Source organism: Natator depressus, chromosome 6, assembly GCF_965152275.1.
Source record: "Natator depressus isolate rNatDep1 chromosome 6, rNatDep2.hap1, whole genome shotgun sequence".
Lineage (NCBI taxonomy): Eukaryota > Metazoa > Chordata > Testudines > Cheloniidae > Natator > Natator depressus.
This window is the reverse complement of record NC_134239.1, coordinates 117,716,485-117,740,172: the sequence shown is the minus strand read 5'-3', so window position 1 is coordinate 117,740,172 and position 23,688 is coordinate 117,716,485. Positions and strand designations below refer to the sequence as shown.

The 23,688-nt window shown below is 44.5% G+C and overlaps 1 protein-coding gene across 3 annotated transcripts in view; it reads left to right on the top strand.

The window, feature by feature from the left end:
- Window positions 1-23,688, top strand: part of SYT16 (synaptotagmin 16) — a 133,795-nt gene that overhangs the window by 52,830 nt on the left and 57,277 nt on the right. For all 3 annotated transcript variants that reach the window (XM_074956405.1, XM_074956407.1, XM_074956406.1), the window contains exon 2: window positions 12,296-12,475. Coding sequence is in view for 2 of the 3 variants with exons in the window: in XM_074956407.1 (XP_074812508.1) it covers window positions 12,296-12,475 (180 nt within the window). In the remaining variant the exon portion in view is untranslated. The remainder of the gene's footprint in view (window positions 1-12,295; window positions 12,476-23,688) is intronic.

Here is a 23,688-nt window from a genome sequence, read left to right as displayed (position 1 = left end):
CCTCTGCAGGCAGTGAGGGTGAGTTTGGATTTGCCCTAGAGAATGTAGGGATGGAAGCCCTTCATTCAGTGTAAACCAGTAAACTAAGGGCCACATCGTGCCTTAATGATTCCTACATACAGGTGATGTTAGTGGCAGCTGCATATGGGCACTGAACCCATGATATGGCACTAAAGTCAATATTATAGGATCAAAAATCTCCTTTAAAAGGACACTAAGATTTAAAAAAAAAAAATAGAAGTGCATTTTGTACCTTTTGTTATCAGCGAAGCATAGTTTTACAAGAAACACTCTCCAATGTTACTCATGCATCTGTTTGCATGCCCAGTGGGCATGTAACTGGTTAATGTATCACCCAGTATGCAGTTGTGAACAATGCTGTTCTGCCCATGTAGAGCAAGGCACAAGCTTCGACTTCTACTCATAGAACAGTTTACCTCATAATGCACACAAATCCCACCTCCAAAAGCATAACCATCGCAACTTGTTTGCTCTCCTAGCTTTAGAATCCTAGGAGGTGAAACCAGGCTCAGCTTGAGGCTGTGTAGATCTATTCAATGAAGTCATGACTGACTGAGGCCTGGCAAATAATGTATTTCTGTTCTTTGCTACCGGTCGGATACTCCCTTGAGATGAAACATTACCAGTACCAGCTGTGATCCTTAGTTTACTTTTCATTGCGAGCCTATTGGATCCAGCAGTAGAAAAGATACATTTCATCAGCTGATCCAAAATATTTATGGCCAGACTTTGAGTTTAGGCAGGGCAGGAAATTATATCCTTATACTGGAGATCTGAATTAATTTTTTTCTTGTAAATTTGTCAGCAAGATAATTGACCAAGTAAAGAAAGTGCTAATACCCATACAGGTAACTACATGTTCAGGAAATATTATCGTTGGGGTAGAAGTTTATAAGCAGCCACCATTGGGAGTGATTCAGTCTGCTTTCTCTGCCACCTCTTTGGCTAACATTCCTTTGGTGATTGTCACATGTTTATGAACTAGCAGCCTTCCTTGTTCTCTGGACAGTAAATCATCTAGTACAGAGAGAGGGAGAGAAAGCACCACTCCCATTTGTGAAATGCAGATCTATGTGGCTGGCCTTCTCTGACCAGCTAGTGTGAACTCCACAGATCCAAAAGGAAATCAGGATTTAGGAACCTGTCCTGGACTGAAAACAAAGGAACTACTATTGACTTTGGAGTCGTATTATTCATAGCATACACTATATCAGTGAAGAAAGCACACTTGGGAAGTCACTTCTTGTTTGACTTGTCCTGCTACTTTAAGGGAAAATAGGTAAGTCTGGCATTTTGAATAAATACTTCCTGGAGTGAAGCAAACCTTTTCATTTTGTAACCTCATTAGTGATATAGCTTTAAAATAAACCCTGTGTTGCAAATGCCTGTGTTATTTTGTATTTAGAACCACATTTATGTATGTTTTTGAAGTACTATTAGAAGCCCCAGGTAACCAAATGTAGAGCATCAGTGCCCTTTTTCTTTGTACATATATTTTATTCTTTCATACGATCATTACAGAAGTGCTTCCATCTTCGCTGTAGAACAATAAAGCAGTAACACTGGGTGTATGTATAGGATAACACAGGTGTTAACCATTCATCACCTGCTCAAACAGAGAGCAAACATATCCTCACAGCGTTGTACAGGGAGAAACACAAATACATGCAGTTATTTTTGAGTGACTTAGGTTGAGAACACAGCATTGCCTTTTTTATAGGGCCCTAATGTAGAATTAATGGTTGGAAGGAGCCAGAATATATGTAAAATAAAAACAACACTCCATAGCATAGCTGTCTCTGTTTCAAAACATCTCAGGATTGTTGTCAGTTATGTCTGAAAGTTTTTTACAAAAAATTTTCTGGGGATTTTCGTACATTAGGTAGAACATTCCATAGACTGGAAACACAAAAGCCTATAAAATGTGTAGAAGTTCTTTTAATGTAGCTTCTCATTGAATGTAGTTCAGTTAGAAGTCCTTGGTTTTTTTTTTTTTTTTGACCTCCCCCTGTTTCTTAAGGCATGCTACACTCAAATGCTGTCCACGAGAATGGTCCCATGTAACATGCACCGCTTGAAAAACTCCTGAGTGTTGCTTTTGAAATCTCCTGACATATATGAATCTTTCCAGCCAGAATCACAATAGCTTTCATTTATAGGGGACCTTTTGTATATAGACTGTATAATATTGGAATATAATATTTTCAGAGGGAGCATAGCTGGCTCTGAAGTAACTTGCATAGTCAATTTTTCTAGCCTGTCCCTTGAACCCTGTCACCTCTCTCTTTGTATTCCTGCACTGGTTCCCCCTTCTCTATTGCATCAGACATAAACTACTGGTTTTTATTTTCAAGGCCTTTCACAGCCTATTGCCACCTGACCTTTCATCTGTCATTCAGATGTTGACTCTCTCCTCCGATCAGCCCACAATGCTAGCCTTCACTGCCCACTTGTTAAATTGTCAAACAAAGCATCTTTATGCTTTTTCCCATGCCAACTCTCACAACTGGGAGGAGGTCCCTGTAAATCTCCACAAAACCATCTCACTGTCCTCCTTTAAATTCCTCCTTAAAACTACAAAAAACTTGACAATAGTTAGGCTGCTAGTGGGCTGAGACCACAGTCTATGATGCCGACCAACGTTGTCTCATTGGTTCCTTGTATTCCCTCATCTTTGTGTATCCATCTGTTTTCTCTTGTCTGATACTCGCATTGTCAGCTCTCTGGGGCAGGGACTGTCTTTTTTGTTCTGTGTTTTGTACAGCACCTAGCACAGTGGGGTCTTGGACCACGACTGGAGCTCCTAGGTGCTATGGTAATATAAATAATAATGAATCATCAGCATTTGCGTTCTCTGAGTCTGCTCCTGCTCCCACTAAACTCAGTGGCAAAACTTCCCTTTGGCTTCCAGTGGCTTTGGGATCATCCCCTATAGTAGCAAATACGTTGGGTCAAACTCATCCATGTTGTACAGGGCTTGCTCAACCTTGCACTTCAGGGGACAAGTCAAAGGCAGCGTATGGGGATGCCAAGGGAAGGTGGGAGGAAGGCGTAGGATCGGCTGTTCTCCCAACCATTAAAGCCAGTTTCAGTTCCTAATCTGCCATGCTCCCCAAATTTCCTTTCCTTTCAATGGTTCTGAAGCCCCCGGCTAGCTAAATGCCGATTTGGCCGCCTCCTTTCCCAGGATTGCCTGTGGGGCACTTCTTTCCCATCAGGTCACCCTGTAACAAACCAGCAGGTTCATTATGCTAATAGGTCAATAAAAGGTCACATGCCACTGTTAACATGGAAGGTGGTAGCATTAGCAAAATACTCCATTATGTTAAATAAATGGAGTCAGTAACCTCAGTCATTTTTTCGTAGTATTTGCTTTAATGGCTTTTGCATTCTCCCATAACCAGTTCCTTTTAGAACACACTCACTGGGTGCAGGAGGCCTGGTTGGTACCACAAGTCCAGAAATCTCCCGCAGCACATTCTTTCCTGGAAACCACACCTGGTGTTACAAGCAGTCTCCTCCTTCTTGCAGGATCCCTTGAAAAACTATAAGCTTTTTGCACAATGGTTCCTTGGTTGTATTCCTCAGTGGCCAAGGCCGAAGCCCAAGTAGCTGGACTGGGTTCTGGGGAGCCAGGTGGGGGTGGCATGGGAGGCAGCGTGCCAACAATCCCATGCAGTGGGGGATGCCCCACTGAGGGAAGACTGGAGAATATGCATAGGATCATCCCCCTGTCAAGTTCAAGTCCCAAACACTAGAGGCAGAGCAAGACCCAGCCTGTGGGATCACGGGCCTAAGACTTCTATTCTGTGCCCTGAAAAAGAAGGATTTAACAAGAAAAAATGAACCAAAAGGGCAGAGCGAACTTTATACCCTCATACTAAACTGCTTCCGAGGGGTGACAGGGTTTACCGATCCCTTGCCTTCCTTCTGTAACTACATGCTAAAACGCGTGGTTGCACCCAGCCACAGTGAAAATCCATGGCCTATTACAAGTGAGTGTTTAATGGGAACCAACCAAGCGCGAGCGTGGCTAGAGCTTGGCGCATCTGTGACACATCCCTCTGAACTTGTGGTACACATAGAACTCTGCAAGGCATCTAAAAGGCAGACTGCAGCACAGCTCACTCCGTGGCCCCCGGCAGTGGGGTCATTTACAGCACAAATCCTTTCATAGGTATGATGTTCAGCTCGCTCTCGCACAGCAAATGGTCTCCTCCCCTTCCCTTCCATAGCTGCCTATGCTGAAATGGCTCTTCTAGGCAATTAGAAACACCCACCAAAGCCCAGAACAGAGAGTTCGCAAGCAGGCTTAATAAGTACACCCTGGCCTCGTTTTTCTTCTCACTATGTAACCACCAGGAGAAGACTGCAGCCTAAGGAGAGAGCTAGGAAAGGGTAAAAGCCAGGTCTGTATTCAGAGTGCTCTGCTCCGTCTGGGCACACGGCCTGCCATCCAGAGATGGGAAACCCTATAACTATTGAGAGATTGAGTTGATTAGTTGCAATCTCTTATTGGCAGCACATTTTCACTCCCTGGGGCAATGGAAGTCAGGCAGATTGCCAAGGCAACACACTCAGCCTTCAGCAGAAGGTTTACTGGTCATCGTCCTTGATCAATTGATGATGGAATAGGCTTTATTCAGGTCTTTGAAGGGAGCTGCTGTCCAGCCTTTGGCTGCGGGTGAGTTGTCACGTTTGGGGTCAAAGAGGTGAGACTAGGAAGATTGGCGTTTGTAGGGTGAGAATAATGTGAGCAGGAGTATTCTAATTAGGGTTAGCTCATTCTTTGCCACCCACCAAATCCGAGAAAATAATAAACCTCACACGCCAAAATGTTTGTTTCCTTTTATTAATAGAAGTCCCTTGCAAAGAGTTCTGTGGGTGGCAGTACAGGTTATAAGAGACAGATGTGGGGTGCGTGGTGGTAAAAAGGCCTCTCTCTCTTACAGCTTATCAAGTCCAGGTGAGACAAACGAGACCATCAGAATGACCTTTTTTCTTCTTTTGTCCTTGAGGGGAAGGTGGGTCATTCTCGGTAAGCCTCTGTTAGTGCAGGAGGAAACGAGCAGGGGATGTTTGTGAGAATTCTGGAGCAATCACCTCATGCTTTCAATGTGCAGAGCAGGCAGGCACGAATGCAAGAGTTTGGTTTCTTATGAGCTCATGCTGCTGTTAGTGTCACAAGGAAGGAAATGAGTAATGGAAGAGCAAAGGGCGGGGGTGTGGGCATATTCGTTAAAGTCTGTGTTTGAGTGCTTGCTTATTTACTCTTTGAGAAGATAGCAATTGATGGATGCATCATTACAGTGATGCATGTTATCCCCTCACTGTCTCAAAATACTGCATTAATGGTACCTTGGTAATGAGGGAGCTGTCTTTAAAAAAAAGTGGTATGACTTTAGTGTTCAAGGAAGGTTGCAGACTGACAGGCCTGGAAACTGAAGTGTTCATACTTATTTGCAGGACAAGCAACAGTAGTGCACGCTTCCCCATGCTGATCTGCCAATGTGCCTCAGCTCTGACCTGGAGGGACCACCTCTAACAATGTGAATGGTTTCTGTCCTCCTTCAGTCCTTGATCTTTCTGGCTGACTGAAGCATGTGCACTTTAAGTATCTTTCTGAATTGGGGTCTCTTCTGAGACCATTGATAAGGTTGACAATTAGTGTCAACTATGATGTGTGTGAGGGATATGGATACCTATCGACTGGGAGATGGACTGAGACTGCCCAACTCCAGCCACATCATGCTTAGACCAACATTTAACGTTTAAAGCCGATTTCTGGGTCAGTGTTTACCTTGCATCTACGGGAAGATGCTCCGGCATGTGGAGGGCACCCAAAAGCCTTTGTATGCTTTGTTGGGTCAATCAGGAGGACCAAGAATAATGATCTTGGTGCCTGCTTTAGGGGGTGGAGGGAGAGACGCAGACACCTGTTCCTGACATAGTGAAGGGGGACAGCTGTTGACTTGAAAATGTTCTTCCTAACAGTCCCAAATAGGAAGCCAAATGCTGTGCTGTAGCCACCTACAGGTGTATTCTTGTTTGCCTGAAAGAATGGTCCCATGGTTAGGGTGGGCTGGGACTTGGGAGATTTGGATCTGTTCCAGACTTCCTGGGTGACTTGGCGCAAGTCACTTAGCCTCTCTGTGCCTCAGTTCCCATCTGTACAATGGGGCTAACAGCACTGTCCTACCTCACAGCAGTGTTGAGGATAAATAAAATAAAGACTGTGAGCTGCTCAGATCATATGGTGACAAGGATTATACAAGCACCTGAGATAGATAGAAGTTACTTTATTAGCCCTATTACTCTAAAACAGGCATGTCTGCGACAAACCATAGCTCCCCCTCAAAGCAACATGATCCTTCAAAGGCGGCCTGCAAATGTATTACCAAGAACAAAGCCACTGGGATTGGCCTTACTCCCATTGATGGCAGTGGGAGTTTTGCAACTGATTTCAGTGAGAACAGAATCAGGCTCATCGTCCCTTTATGAAGGGGCTGAGAGGCATCCTGCTATCTGGGGCGTAAGCAGTGCATAAAAATACATGAGCCAAATTCAGCCTGAGTGAAATGCAACCTGAACTGGGAGTTGCATCCTCCCTCCCCAAGGCTGAATTTGGTCTGTTTGATTTCATTTCTGGTGATATATTTACAGAAGAGTTATGCAACCATTTCATCCTGGTGTGAGAGCTGCCACGAAGGGTCAGGCTCTGGCTCTGTCTTGTTTGAGCTAGATATCAGAAGAGAGCTGCAATCCTGTGAAAACACATTTTATTTCTGAAGTGTTTGTACATTGTGTATGCAACGCACATGAATAAAACTGCCACCTGCTCCATGCTGATAACCGTGGCTCAGAGCATCAGTCATGTGTGCTCCCTGGCATAACAGTTCCCTTTGTAAGGAAATTGCTCCTAAAACTCTGTCTTGACCTAAATTTGTGAAATTCTGCATACTCTGGTGGTTGCTATAATAGCCTCCATAGCACTTCCTGAGCTCACATAGGTATGGATTCTTCAGGATCTTGTTCAAATCGAATTAGCATTAGCCCTGGCTACCGAAAACCTCTGAGACGGTTATTCTGTAAATTCACTCCAGAATGCATGCATTGTTTTTATTTCCCTTTATGAACTTGACCCTGGCCTGCAGACAGATGGGATGAGCCCAGATTACATCCTGGGATTCGTGCGCTGCCGGCCAAGGATAAATGGAGCCCTTAAAAGGGCCCTCGCTGTGTTCATTACTCCATTGGCAGACCTGTATCTCCACTGTCATTGCAGGAGCTATTTCGCCCCGCACCATCTTCCCTCGATAGCTCAGTACAGATGGCCTCCCGTGCCTCGTTGCGTGGTGACATTGTTGATAGGGATGATGTGCAACAAATTATGTGGGCATACAAGTAGGTGGAAACTTTCTAATATGCCACACTAATAATAATGCTCATTTCTAATGCCACACAGCTTTCCCTCGAACTTCTGCCCACACAGCAGCCTACTTAGCTCACAATCCTATGTGCATGCTAGACAATTAGCGGTTGATAATGAAGAAAGCCATGGGAACCAGCAGGAAAATAATAGCTTACTCCAAATATATAATGAAATGTAATTAGCACAGACAGTAAAACAGACAATTTATGGGGGGGGTTTGTAATTAAAAAGTACCAGTAAATACTCCTATTGCAGAAAGCTTGGAATCAATTGGAATGAAAGAACCATTGTCTGGAATAAGATTTTATTCAGAATTTAATCCTTGGGAGGCCAGCTGTAATGAACTGGAATAAGATTTTTCCTTGTACACTCTCCAGCCAGTGGAAGTACTATGTATGTGTTAGGTGCACTGAGAAACTTCCAGTGTGTGTTCTCCTGTTCTAGGTGAAGGAGCTCAGTGTGTTTCTAAAATGGCTGTGAAACTCACACCAAGCCAAACAGCAGGCTTGAAATCCTGACTCCCTCTCCTGACTCCCTCCCTGACTCCCCCTGGCCCCAATTGAAGTTAGGGGCAACGCTCCTGTTGACTTCAGTGGGGCCAGGATTTTACCCCTGGTATACTGGACAGTTCCTTCTCTGCATAGTGTAGTCACTCCCTATAATGCAAAGATAGTTTGTTAGTGTGGGTACAGTAGTGACAGGATTGTAGCACCCTATGCCTGGAACATCCGCCTTCAGATATTGCTTATAAATCTCACTTCCATCACAGACCTCCTTTTCTCCAGGTTTATCCCCTCAAATGGTGTGCTCCGGTTTTCTAGACTGTGCATGAACAATTGCATGTGCAAAAACAATGTGTGCAGTTGGGAGACCTAATTTGCACCCACCATCATATTAAAGCATTTAATTAAAAAAGCGGGGGTGGGGGATGACAAAACAGAAAGTGTCTATAACAAAGCACATCTCAATCTCGTACTATCATCTTTCTTCTGACATAGCTCCACCACTAGAATACATCTGCATGTCACACCTTTGTAATTAGTTTATCCTCACAGCACCGCTGGCAGGTAGCAGGGTACAATTATCTCCACTTTACAGAAAAGGAACTGAGGCATAGAGGGATGAAGTGACTTTCCCAAGGTCACACAGGAACTCAGTGCTAGAGCCAAGGACAGAACACAGATCTCCTGAGTCCCCGTGCAGTGCCTTAACTACAAGACCATGTTTCCTGTCATGGTGTTTCTTCACTTGCTCTGAGGCTCTGTCATCTCTTTCTGTCTAACGTAGGCCGTACCCACTGTGGTCAAAATCTGCTCCTTTTCACTTGTCTGTGAAGCCCCTATGATGGTATATAAACAATGGTGGCTGCAAACTTTTGTTCCTGTCCTTCATAATCTTTTGGGTGAGGTAACAGAAGTGCAAAAAAAACCCAGAAACAGAAAAACCTTTTGGCGCAATTTCTCACACTTGCTTTCAGCCCCGAGGCGTGAGTGTGAAGAATAACTCGTCAGCTGAGGAATGACAGGAAAGAAGGGTTGGGAAATCTGGAAAGCAATTAGGATACGCGCACAGGTGTGTGTGTGGAACTTTATTTCTTGTGCTGATTGATGCACATACCATACAGCATGAGCTTGGCTACCCACACAACAAGGTACATTATCCCAACTGGCCATCAGATGCATTGATCTGAATGTCTCTTCCCAGATACAGCATCCAAATGCTATCATGTGCACCTCGCTCAGATGCACTAAGGCACAGATTGCTGGCACTCAGCACAAGTAACTTGGGGGTTTCCACATGCAGGAGAAGAGAGGCTTTTGATGAGTTCTGGTGGCAGATGCCTCCCACCTTTTGCAGCTAGCCTGTCCAGGGATAGGGGAGACCAGAGTGGCCCTGGTTTTCCCCATGACTCTTATTGCAGTTTGTTGCTGGAATAAGTTCAGCCCCTGCAGCATGGACACCCCCCACTTTCCGCACAAGTCTTGCCCCTTTTCTCCCTGGCAGCAAACAGGCAGATATGTGTATCGACTCTCTCCTTGCCAGTGTGAGAAGAAGAGCCTCTCGGACCTGTGTTTGTGGGGCATAACCTCCTCCACTATAAGAGCAGCTTCACCCCAGTTTGGGCAGATACCAAGTCATAACGTGGCCTGGAGCTCCCCACCAGTCCTTTCAGACAGCCACAGTAAGAAGCTGTTCTATCCAGGCCACAAACTGAGGCCCAGAGGTGTGGTCTGCACTGTGGTTTTTGTTTTTTTCTGGGAAGCTGACCCCTCTTGCTAGCAGCTTGGTAGCCCCACCAAAGGGTGCAGCGATTGGAGCCCTACTGTAGACAAGGCAGTGTTGGTGTGTTTATCACCATGACATTTACACCTGCTCTGAGCAGGTTTAGACTGCATATTCTTCAGGACATTGGAGGCAGATTGGGGCCCTGTCAGCGGGAGAAAGTGGAAGCCAGCTATTGGAGACTCAGCCAGAGAGATCGAGTGCCTCAGCCAAGCTCAAGGTCTAGTGGCCAGAACCCGGGCTCCTGACAGATTGGAAGCACCTTAGGCATTCACCATTTTGTGTCCTGCTCACGACAATAACATCTCCTCCTGCAGCCATTAGACATCACTCCCTCCCCCTCAGATCACTAAAAAATCTTGTGGTCAAGTCTCCAACTCAAAAGCTTACGTTAAACGTATTCCCCAGATATGCCAGCTGAGACAGTCAGAGGATGGGAGGAGAAGTGGGGCTTGCATACATGGCTACAGTTCTTTTTCCTGCCAGAGCTGTATTCGGTGAAGGAAAGGGGTCAGTGGGGGCGGAGGGGAGGGCAAAGGAGGCTTTATGCCAGCCTTGCACCTCTTTCTATTCCAGAGTTGTGCCACAAGGCTATTCTAAGTTCTGCTTAGCTACCACAGCCACCTAAGGGCTGTTGCAGCAGGTGAAAAGAGCAGGGGTGCAATGGCACGGCTGCCTCACCTCCTTCCATGGCACTGCCCCAGGATACCCCTTCCTCCAGGGAATGGAACGGTGGTGGGGAAGGGGCAGGGGCAGAGTTCGGACACAGAAAGCCATCCTGGGAGGCCTGTACACTGAGATGGTTTCCTGGCTGAGAGATTCGCCCTCTTTACAGACCGATCCTTTTTTGCTGCTGGACTGGTTCAAAAGATCAGTATTGCATGGTGGAACTGGACCAGTTACGTGCCTCAGTACCTAGGGGAAAGAGGGCAAGTAAAGCATAGACTTGGAGGAGCTACGGCTTGTTCAGACTGGTGTGAGCAAGATCAGAATCAACTCGCCAGTTTCTGCTTTACCTCGGCATTTCTCGGCTTTGGCGGGTTTCATTCCAAGCCGTGTTAATGTTTTTTCAGTGTGGCTTGTTTCTGAGAAGTTGTGATTTTTTGTTTCTAATTAGCCACATCAGTCTGTTGTTTATAACCCTCCCTCCTGCAGTCCCACTACCTGCTGTCAGTACAGGAACTGAAGACAATTCAGGCCTCTTCACCCCTGAATACTTGCTCAATCAAATCTTGTAAACCTCTAGTTGAGTACATGATATGCGGTGCTGACTCTGGTTGCCTTGTTTCTTGCTGCCTGCCTCTTCAGTGAGCCATAGCTTCAAAATCAGCATATGCCACCAATGTTTCATTTTGATGGGGTCTTTGACTTGAACTGTGCAACTGAACTTCGCAGCCATCTGATGTTAATTTAGTAATGACTGGAATATGTTGAATTATTTTGCAGATGGTGCTTACGCTTTTTGACATATGTGCTTTTGCCACCTGTACTAGATGATCTGTGTAATGTCTGTCCTTGCTTTTGGCATTTCAATGTGCGTGATGCGAGACTGCTTTAAAAGCTTTTCTGCTAGCATCTGTAATTCTTTCCAGAGCCAACGGCTCAGGCAGAATGCAACAAGCAGAAATAAGAGAATGTTTCTCTACAGTTTAACATGCAAATGTTGCCTTACAGGGCCACTTTCTCAGCTGAGGTAGAGCCAGTGATGTCACTAGTTAATTGAGGTCCAGGCCCGAAGTCGGCAACAAGTTACACCTGCTGGGGATGTGGCCTTGTATTGTTCAGAGTTATAATCATGATTTTGGAGCTTGTGTCTTATTTCAACAAAGGAAAAACATTTTAACAGGATACATTGAAGAGACAGACACATTTCCCAGGTTCTTAGTAAATGGCAAAGGAATTCTCCCGTACCAGAGACATTCTCCATCTGTGATGATCTTATGTATTTTTGGAGGAAGTGCAAAAAATGTCCAAAGGTATTTGCCTTTAGTACCTCTCTGTCTGCCAAGAGGTTCAGCCACTTACTCCTCTCACCTGCCGCAAGGAAAATGAAATCTCTCCTTCAATCTCCTTCCGACTTGAAAAGATAAATGCTGTTTTGTCACCCTTAAGACATAGCACTCCCTCTTTGCGTGTGGCTGTGTATGCATGGTTTATGACCAACTTTGCCCCAGTGAGCCTGAGCCTGATTACACCCGCGTGAATTGGGAGTAACCCTATTGAAGTTAATGGAATTGCACTGGTGTATGCACCTGATTGATCCAAAGCCTGTGGAAGTCAAGGGGAGTCTTTCCGTTGTCTTCAGTGGACTATGTATCAGACCCGGAGGGAGAGCAGAATCAGACTTATTGTGGAATTTATCCCATTGTTTATGTCACCAGTAGATTTGGCCCAATATGGAGGTTGCATCCACTAACTACAGGCTGCATTCTGCTGAATTTGGCTTCTTACGCATTTAGGAGGGCATGGGTATGGGGTGGAGGTGAGTTAACCACACTTCGCTAGGGGACAAGCATTTCCAGTTGCAATAATATTTTATTTCTTTGTTTTTGTCACTAGTTACTCCAGAGGCCATTGGATTCTTGTCTGCAGTTGGAGTCTTTATTGTCCTCCTCACAGTCCTTTTCCTCTTAATCAACAAGAAACTGTGCTTCGAAAAGATAGGTGGACTCCCATGCTTGGAACAACCAGGGAGACGAAAACACTACAAAGAGAGGTCGGGGGTTCACGAGGGCCTGGGTAAGCATCATCATTATCTCAGTGCCTTTGATGTACAGAAACTCACTGAGGCTTTGATTAAGAAGAGAGTAGAGCCATTTTACTGTGTCTAGTGCTGTTTGTGGGGAAAATAGCTGGGGCTTGAGGTGCGGTGGCGTAACCTCTAACAGTAGATATAATGAATAACACAGTTGCTACAAGGGACCTGTCCTCTTTGTTGTCTTGAGCAATGTTCTCTTAAAAATGGAAGAAAAACATTGGAGAAAACACATTTTTCCATTGTTATCTTGTGGGAGTGCTTTGGTAGTGCAAAGAACAGAAAAATCTGGGCATTTCTGGTGTTTCCTCAGAACAATGGGAATGTTGTTTGCTCAGTGTAGGATGCTTCCATCCTGACTTCCTGGCATTAGCTGTCATACATATCATCCTGCATTAGTCCCATTCCAGAAACGTATATTAGGCAGATCCGTGATGACACTCTGAGTTACTATAGCTTGGAGGGAAGGCTTATGGGGGAGTTTTACTTTTCTTGGTTTGGTTAAGAATGTCGGCACGTAACCTGGCATTTTCAGACGTGCTCAGTTCTTACAACAGAACCAGACTGATTTTTTCAGAAGAGCTCTTCTCCTATTTAGGCACCTGAATACATGGCTACATTGGGAGCTGTAAGCCCTTTTGAAAATCTGACCACAGGTGTCTCAGTGGGAGGTGCTGAACTGCATGCAAATCTGGCCAGTAGCTTCCTAAATGTTATGGTGGGACGGAAAAATGCTAAGTAAATGTTCTCTAGGGTAATGTTAATGCCAATAATGGGGGACATTTCATAGAAGTTACCTGTCATGTATCAGAAAGTTCTACAATAAATATTTAAAAATATATATGAACATGCACAAACCTATACTTAAAGAGGCACTGCCAAGCTGCTAGGCTAGAATTTGACCTGTCTTTAATATTTTTCTCAGATTTGCTTGCAAAGTCAGTTGCATCTTAGACATGTTTGGGTTTATCTGCCAGAATATATCCTTCAGCGTGCTTTTAATTAAATGATGGGGCAAGATGTCCAGTCTTCAAGATTAGTTACAGAAGGGCCTAACCCTGTTAGGACTTAGGTCCCAATCCTGCCATTCTCTTCATGTGGATTGGCCACAGACCTGTGTAAAACCTCATGGACTTCACTGTAGCTATATCCAGTTGGCCGGGATCCACCCACTTTGGGGCCTTAATAACAAGCAAACAAATGCTTAGACACAAGTTGACACAGCAGTCAATGGGACTACTTATAAATTTAGTTAGACATGCCGGTAAATCTTTTTAGTAACAAAGCTATTGGGACTCACCCAGAATGAGGGCTCAGCTTGCATGTAATTTTTTCCCTTTTCTTTTGGGGCTCTGTGTCATAAATTTAACATGACTTTAGCATAGATTTTTCTGTATTAAAAGAAATTTAACCGTATTAGTTTTAAGTCTTTTTTTTTTTTTCTGGCAAGTAGTACAAGAGTGTGGCTTTTTTTAAAAAATGACACATCTCTCAGCAATGTGTAGGTGTCGACATTCTTTTGAGCTGTCAAAGACTATCATGCAAACATATATTTACGATGCCTTTTAAAATGTGAATTATTAATAAACAGGGTGGATTTTTTTCCCCTCCCAAATTTTGAAGGCATAAAATTGCTGCCAAGCTGAAGCACTCGGTGGCAATTTTCATTTCAAAGTAAATCTTCTACGACTGAGTAATAAACCCTTGAAAACATGGGTTTATAATGGAAACACTAATTCAACTTTAACTACAGCTGTGCCGTACAAGCAAAATACCATACACGTTAATGAGGTGCTAAATCTGATACCGAAGAGGAGTACATTGTAATCATTAATTACAATGGGAGATTACTGTCGGAGCCTATGTTCTCCTTTACAAAGTAAAACAGTCAGGAAAAGTTGAAGTTAGAGCAATTCAAAATGTCAGCTTTTCTATGGTTCAGTTAATTTTGATGTATTATATAGGTATTTTTAAGACCATTATAAGATATGCTTGCAAAAGGACCAGGATTTCTTACAGACATAAACATGAAAGAATGGACCAAAACCTAATGGTTACATATCACATCATATGGCATCTGCAGAAGCCTACCATCTGGGCTGATAATGGGGTTGCCAGGTGGTCTGAATCTAGCAAGGCAGCTGTGGTTTATGATGAAATCATTCTATGAGATAGCTGTAGTTAGTGTAACTAAGGAAATCTCCAAATATTACTGCTAACAAGTAGAATTTTTTTTCTACCAAGGAATTTGATTTTTGCTGTGGTAAATATGTGTTTGTATATACGTATGTGTATGGGTATATATTATTACAGTATATAAATTACTTGTGATTCTGTTTTTCAGTTCTCTTCTTTATTCTTCTTGGTGGAAGGTTGCCTTTATTATTAAAGGGCCAGATTCAATAAAAACCTCTGCTTCTTATTGTTATGATGTAAATTGTTATGGCAGTAAGTAGGTGATGGGTAGATATGGTGAAATAGTGAAATCTAGCCATCCCACTTCAGGTGGGGTTTGGAATGGTTGAAACACTTCTTCTGTCCGCTACTGCAATTGGTTGTATAACTGGCCAAATCGAAGGGCAAATGTAGGGAATCAAATTTTAATCTCCACTACACTAGTGTACATCTGGAGTACCTTTATTGACTGCAGTGGAGTAACTCAGATCTTACATTAATGTGAAATAAGTTCAGAATCTGTCCCAAGAAGTTTAATGGCTCTCTGAATTTGATGTACATGACAATCTTCACTTACATCCTTACTGGATTTGCTGTTGAATGTTGACCTATCTAACAAAAAAATAAAGTTGGAAGGAAAAATAAATCTGCCTGGTTCATAGATTGTAGGTTCTCAGGTTAGCCTTATATATAAATGAATGTCTTCCAGTGCCAGGAATCTGAACACAGATTTGACTGAAGTTGGCTGTACAGTGGCAAAAGGAGTTGAGTGAAATACGTGTTTTCATCATTGTGAATCTGAGACACACATCTGGGCATTTTAGTCCTGATTTGATTGTAATAGAGGGGCCTGTGTCTTCCTGAAAGGGACAATACACTTGAAGAATCTTTATGGAAAAAGAAGTATTAATTGAAAACCCTTTAGGAAACTCCAGAACAATGACTCGTAATTACTGTTACGCAGTGAGTGTCATTTGTGGTACTTGAGGCTTTTGTGCCTAGTACTAGAATTCCTCTTTCTGACCTTAACGATGAGCTGCATTCTGGACCATGATGCTTTGCCACTGATTGTCTCTCTTCAAGTGTGTGTGCACTCCAAGCCATGGTGGAGCAGCCAAGAGCAGTTTTGAGTTAGAGTGTGTGCAGCTGAACAGAAGGAGTAGGCACTAACTGCTGGGGTGCTAAGCCTTAGCATGGTAAGCTTGTGCAGTTTCCCCCCGGGAGTCGATAGCCATTGCTGGAGGAGTTGAGGGAGGAAAGAGGAAATATTTTCCCTTTGAACTATACCAGTGGTTCTCAAACTTTTTTTTTCTCGGACCACTTGAAAATTGCTGAGGGTCTCGGCGGACCACTTAATGATCTTTCCAAATGTTGTTTGTACCGTTAGCTAACTATTGTAAAGCGCTTCAGATGAAAGTGCTATATAAAAAAACCTTAATAATAATTAAAGTTTTTTTGTTCTACAAATGGAAGCACACAACTCTTACTGTAATATCAGTAGTCTTATCTTTCTAATGCAATGGATGTGCCACAGCAGCCACAGCCCTGGAGCTGCGGAAAGTCTCCTCTTTCTCTGGTGGCTGCAGCCCTGTACGTCCCAAATTCCCCCCCACCCCCTCTTCTCACCCTACTGCCTCCTCCCACCTACCTCCTGTTCCCCCCAAGGCCACCACCCTACCTTACATGTGCGTCTTCTCCAGGGTCCAGGCACCGAATAAGTGGAGCCATACCTGTGTGGCTCCACTAATTAGATTGGTGGCCCTTCATTCTCTCGTGTGTGGCTGCCCAGGTGCGCACCTTAGAGGGAACTATCTGCGGACCACCTGTATGGCGCTCGCGGATCTCTGGCAGTCCACGGACCACAGTTTGAGAACCTCCGATCTATACAATGAAAGCAGGGTGAATCTTGTTCCTGTGCAGAGGGTCAGTACAAGACCTGTGCTCCACTTGAAACTAAAGTGAACTCAACTGTACACCTTAGTTGGAGGGTGTACAGTGCTGCAAAGGCCCTTCGCATGGGGTGACTTTTACCCTGGAAGTGGTGAAAGTTTACAATGAGCAGTGCACTTCAACTGCATAGTTCAGGAGCGAAACCAGCTTGTTTGCAGGAATATGTAACAAGCACAGGGCAAACCCTTGTGTACATTACCATATCTAGCCACAAGCTGCAGTGCTGTGACTCATAAAAGAAGACAATCCACTTCGTGTTATATCTTGATTTAGCACTTTTTATATTGATGTGACCTATTCCAAAGTGGAGCAAAATGATCAATCTTACAGCGCAAACTGAAGGCCAGAGAAGAAAATTCTGGTCTCTTGACTCCGCTTTACACAATTTACAGAGGAAAAAAAGCACAGAATTCTGGATTTTCCTCAAATAATTACCATATTGCCAACCCACAAGCATTCAAAAATCACAAGTTTCACCCCCTCAAAAAATCAGGAGACCACTTAAAATCATAAGTAAACAAAATGGGGGTGGGGTGGATTGGTTTTTATTTATCTTGGGGTTTTTAAACTCTTAGAGTGCCTCAGTTTGTGTTTTCAAACTTTTCTCCTAAGCCACAGGGGATAGAAACGGGTGAAATCTTTACATAGTTACTTGACTGCAGGAGCTGGGCTTTAAGGAAAACACCCAATATCACAAGACTTGGAATAAAATAATGAGGGTTGGCAACACTGCGTTTTTGCCTTGCTTTCTCAGTGTCCCCTTTTGTCTGAGTCCTCCATGGAACCTGTCGTAGGAGCAGAGGCCGTGACCATCACGTACTGACACCAGGCTAACCCTTATGCCTACTCATAAATGAGGAAGAGGAAGAGGAAGGGGAAGCAAATTGTGGCAGTAATTTGCACACTCAGTTTACAGACTGTGTAGACTGTCTTCCTCCAACAGCACAATCAATAGTGAAAGAGATTTGTGTCTTTCCAGAGCAGTAAAGTTATGGCTGCTGTTAGCATTGCTTACATTAGCAGTAGCCCCTAGAACTGGATCCCTGCCTCAAAGAGCGTAGAATCTAACTGGAAGCACTACAGCACAAGTGAGTGACACAAGCAGCAAGTGGGAGGAAGGAGGAGGGTAACTGCAATGAGGCCACGCAGTTGCCTGGAAAAGGCTTGTGGCTCTGCATTCTTTTAAAGGCAGCATACGTAATGGCTAGAGCACTGCTCTGGGATCCAGGAGACTTGGATCCTATCCCTGGTGCTGCCGCTAGCCTGCTGGCTGTCTTTGGGCAAGTCACGTCACTGCTCTGTGCCTCAGTTTTTCCATGTGTAAAATAGAGATAATGATAGTCACTAAAGTGCTGTGAGATCTGCTGATGAAAAGAGCTATGTAAGAGCCAGGCATTATTATTACTACTTCTTAATGAAGTGTTTGAACATATAAATACCTTACTGTTTCTGTCTGTCCCACAGCCTAGCCATCCACTCCCAGTCTTTATTCAAGCCTAAGTTAATTGTATCCAGTTCGCAAATTAATTCCAATTCAGCAGTCTCTCGTTGGAGTCTGTTTCTGAAGTTTTTTTGTTGAAGAATTGCAACTTTTAGGTCTGTAATCGAGTGACCAAAGAGATTGAAGTGTTCTCCAACTGGTTTATGAATGTTACAATTCTTGACGTCTGATTTGTGTCCATTTATTCTTTTACGTAGAGACTGTCCAGTTTAATTTGCAAACTGGATACAATTAACTTAGGCTTGAATAGAGACTGGGAGTGGATGGGTCATTACACAAAGTAAAACTATTTCCCCATGTTTATTCCCCCCCCCCTTCCCCCACTGTTCCTCAGGTGTTCTTGTCAACTGCTGGAAATCGCCCACCTTGATTATCACTACAAAAGGTTTTCTTCCCCCCACCCCCCACCCCGCTCTCCTGCTGGTATTAGCTCATCTTAAGTGATCACTCTCCTTACAGTGTGTATGATAACACCCATTGTTTCATGTTCTCTGTGTATATAAATCTCCCCCCTGTATTTTCCACTGAATGTATCCGATGAAGTGGGCTGTAGCTCATGGAAGCTTATGCTCAAATAAATTGGTTAGTCTCTAAGGTGCCACAAGTACTCCTTTTCTTTTTGCGAATAAGACTAACACGGCTGCTACTCTGATACTTTCCTAGGGTTACTTTTCCATGCAAGCAATTGCTGTAATTGCCACAGGCTTGTTACATGATCACAGAGCAGAGGGGAGATAGGTAGGCCATGTGCTTGCAAAGCGTGGGGACTCAGGAGTCAGTCGGTCTAATTAGGTGGGGTCTGCACTATGAAAACGGTGTGAGAGCCCTTGTGTGCGCGTGTGAGCACACATACACTCATGTAGATGCTGAAAGTTACTTGCTGTGCCACCTTCTTGTTACTGTTCAGAAACGAACTATCCAGTTGTGCTCATTTGACCAGTGGTCAGAGAATTTCTAAAGACCTGATTCTGGTCCCATATTGATTTTACACTGATGTAACTCCATTCACTTCAGTGGAGATGCTCCTGATTTACACTGACATCGGGTCAGAATCTGGCCCTCCACTATATCACAGGCAACAGAATATAGTCGAGATGTATTTCTCCCTACTCTCCACTTACCTCAGATTCCCCCAAGAACATAATTATTGATTGCATTAGCACCTATGAGTACCAATCGTGGACCAGGACCCCATTATGCTAGGCGTACGTGTCATGGATCTGGTTTATGCCCTGTTAACGCATCTCCTGCGAGTAACACTTTCGTGTGCTCGATCCCCTGTGACTCTGAAGCCGGGCTTTTGGGTGCCAGCTATCCCTGTCTCTCTCTGGTTATAACCACACAGCAAAGACAAACCCGCAGCTGACTCGGGCTCTTGGGGCTGTTCCATTAATGTTTAAATGTCTTGGCTCGGGGCTGGAGCCTGGGCTCTTGGACCCTGCAGTTTGGGAGAGTCCCAGAGCTCAGGCTCCAGCCCAAGTCCAGAAGTCTACACAGCAATGAAACAGTCCCACAAGCCCAAGTCAGTTGGCACAGGCCAACTGCGGGTTTTCTTTGCTGTGTTGACATACCCTCCGGGGCTCCCTGCAGCAAGTCCTGCCAAGCCAGACTCCTATGAGAAACTCCCCGCACTTCTGGGCACAGTGTTCTCAGTAAGTTTCTGCAGTGACACCACAACACAAGCCTTTGCAGAGGAAGGGAACAGTTTATCAGTTACCTGGAATACAGACTCTGACAATCCTTGGGTTAGCATGAAAGAGGTGGAAGCCAGGGCCTGCTTCCCTGTGCTCCATCCCCACTCTTTGTCTCTCCAAAGAGAGCCCTGTGGCTGTGTCTCTGAGGCCAGTTCTTAACACAGGTTCCTGTGTCCATTGTCCTTCCGTTGCAAAACTGTGCTGTGTTCACATATTCAGCTACCTCTGCAACAAACATGTTGATTCTAGCCCAGACGGTCCTAGTGGCTATATATGTCAAATACCTAACCTGACCTCACATATCCCAGGGAGAAAAATCCGTTCTTCCCCCAATGGGTAGCAGTGCAAGGTGCTCGGTACAGAGTCATGCAGATACTTCATAAAATATTAAGGGCAATTCTCACATTTGTCAAAGATGTATAAACACAGAACAAAAAGACAGCCCCTGCCCCAAAGAGGTTACAATCTAAGTAGAATACTAATGTGTCTATATATGGAATAAGTAGTTTGGATCATACAGAGCAACTCACAGAACGGAATAAACCCTTTGGGGTCAGGTTGCAATCAAACTGTCCTGCTCGGATTTAATGATGCTACTGCAGATGTTATTTCACGATGTTTGCGTTTAGGAATTGCAGAAACATTTTTCATCTTGTTTTCATACTATTTCTCTACATTGTAGACAAGCCTGGATTCGTGAAACAGCTCCTACCTGTTATGAACAATTAACATCACGCTTACACAATAGATCTTACTATCGCTCTTCCCTCCTGCCCCCCGTGATAACTGTAGGGGACAGTAATTTATAGTTGCCATTCTTTTACAAAAAGAGTGCACATGACAAAGGATCAGCAAGAAAGGAGGCTAAATATCCTGACAAAAATGTGTTTTGTTATCGGGAAATCAGTTTTTAAAACAAATCCTGGCACAACTCCAAACATAGCTAGCTGCATGCAGAGCTTGATGAGAGCAATAAGAAATTTCAGAATTCACTGCTTGGGCTCTAGAGCCTTCTCAGCCTCTGATCCTTGTTTTATATTGCACCCTTTACTGTGATATCCTGTTTTGGGAGAAGTTCTCAAGAGTTAAAGCATTTATACTGCTCCTTTGCCTTTGAAAGTCTGTGTGACTGATGTACCCTCAGATACTACAGTGATCAGCGCTTGATACATATATGTAGAAATTTACATGGTGGCTCCTGCCCTTCCCCATCTTTTACTTCTGGGGGCATTCTGTGCCAAAAAATTACAAAAATTCTGTGCATACTGGCCATACTGGGATTGTTGGGTGACTTCTTGGCAGCAATTTGCCAATTTTCCAGCTCCGCTGCACAAGGAAACTAGGGTTACACAGTCCCCTCCACCAAACCCCCAATACGAGGGGACCTTTGAGGAACAGGCGGCTCGGGTGGACAAAGAGGCTACCCCTCAAACCCCGGTTTCATCTTCATCTCTGGGTGAGGCAGTCATGCCTCCACCACCATTTATGGCCAATGATTTTCATCTATTCCGGGACCTTGTGAAGAGGGTGGCTGACACCATCCAGATACTGTACTTCTTGAGGAAGTTAAAGACTCTCATCACAAACTCCTGGACACTTTGCATTCCATGACACCCACTGGGGTTGCACTACCCATTAATGAACCACTCCTGGATCCAGCAAAGACATGTGGCAAAGTCCTGCCATCATGCTGCCAACTTGTAAACAGGTGGATAAGAAATATTATGTTGCCTCAGGAACTCAGAATTTCTGTTTTCCCATCTCCCTTCTAATTCCCTGGTGGTGGATGCTGTAAACAAGTGGGGTAGACAGAATTACTCCAGGTCTGCTCCATGGGAAATGGCCAGAAAAGGTTAGACCTTTTTGGATGGAAGCCTACTCATCTGCAATTCTCCAATTTCCGTTCACAAATTATCAGGAGATTATAGCCAAGTATGACTACATTAATTACAACAAGTTTGCATCCTTTTTTGATCATCTTCCTTAGGAGCACAGAGAACACTTCCTTCTGGGCCATCATTAAGGAGGGTCAATTATCAGCCAGAAGCTCTCTCCAAGCATCCTTGGATGCTGCAGACACTGCTGCTAGATCCACCTCCACAGCAGTTGTCATGTGCAGGGTGTTGTGGCTCCAGTTGTTGGGATTCCCAAGAGAGGTTCAGAATACTGTTGAGGACCTCCCATTTGATGGTCAGAAGCTCTTCTTGTGACCTATGGAGAACTTGGGAACTATGCATATGCTGAAGGACTCCAGGGTCATGTTGAGATCTCTGGGTGTTTATATATCCCTACAAACAAGAAGAGAGTTAGCATGTCTCAAACTACCCAGAGATCACGCCTGGCTCAGTTCCCTGGTTTTCACAGAATCACCAATCCCATGGTGAGAGAGAGAGATTCCAAAGGTAAGAAAGGTAAGCAGCAGGATACGGACCCTGGACTTCAGGAAAGCAGACTTCGACTCCCTCAGGGAACGGATGGGTAGGATCCCCTGGGGGACTATCATGAAGGGGAAGGGAGTCCAGGAGAGCTGGCTGTATTTCAAGGAATCCCTCTTGAGGTTACAGGGACAAACCATCCCGATGAGTCGAAAGAATAGTAAACATGGCAAGCGACCAGCTTGGCTTAATGGTGAAATCCTAGCGGATCTTAAACATAAAAAAGAAGCTTACAAGAAGTGGAAGGTTGGACATATGACCAGGGAAGAGTATAAAAATATTGCTCGGGCATGTAGGAAAGATATCAGGAGGGCCAAATCGCACCTGGAGCTGCAGCTAGCAAGAGATGTCAAGAGTAACAAGAAGGGTTTCTTCAGGTATGTTGGCAACAAGAAGAAAGCCAAGGAAAGTGTGGGCCCCTTACTGAATGAGGGAGGCAACCTAGTGACAGAGGATGTGGAAAAAGCTAATGTACTCAATGCTTTTTTTGCCTCTGTTTTCACTAACAAGGTCAGCTCCCAGACTGCTGCGCTGGGCATCACAGAATGGGGAAGAGATGGCCAGCCCTCTGTGGAGATAGAGGTGGTTAGGGACTATTTAGAAAAGCTGGACGTGCACAAGTCCATGGGGCCGGACGAGTTACATCCGAGAGTGCTGAAGGAATTGGCGGCTGTGATTGCAGAGCCCTTGGCCATTATCTTTGAAAACTCGTGGCGAACGGGGGAAGTCCCGGATGACTGGAAAAAGGCTAATGTAGTGCCAATCTTTAAAAAAGGGAAGAAGGAGGATCCTGGGAACTACAGGCCAGTCAGCCTCACCTCAGTCCCTGGAAAAATCATGGAGCAGGTCCTCAAAGAATCAATCCTGAAGCACTTACATGAGAGGAAAGTGATCAGGAACAGTCAGCATGGATTCACCAAGGGAAGGTCATGCCTGACTAATCTAATCGCCTTTTATGATGAGATTACTGGTTCTGTGGATGAAGGGAAAGCAGTGGATGTATTGTTTCTTGACTTTAGCAAAGCTTTTGACACGGTCTCCCACAGTATTCTGTCAGCAAGTTAAGGAAGTATGGGCTAGATGAATGCACTATAAGGTGGGTAGAAAGCTGGCTAGATTGTCGGGCTCAACGGGTAGTGATAAATGGCTCCATGTCTAGTTGGCAGCCGGTGTCAAGTGGAGTGCCCCAGGGGTCGGTCCTGGGGCCGGTTTTGTTCAATATCTTCATAAATGATCTGGAGGATGGTGTGGATTGCACTCTCAGCAAATTTGCAGATGATACTAAACTGGGAGGAGTGGTAGATACGCTGGAGGGGAGGGATAGGATACAGAAGGACCTAGACAAATTGGAGGATTGGGCCAAAAGAAATCTGATGAGGTTCAATAAGGATAAGTGCAGGGTCCTGCACTTAGGATGGAAGAATCCAATGCACCGCTACAGA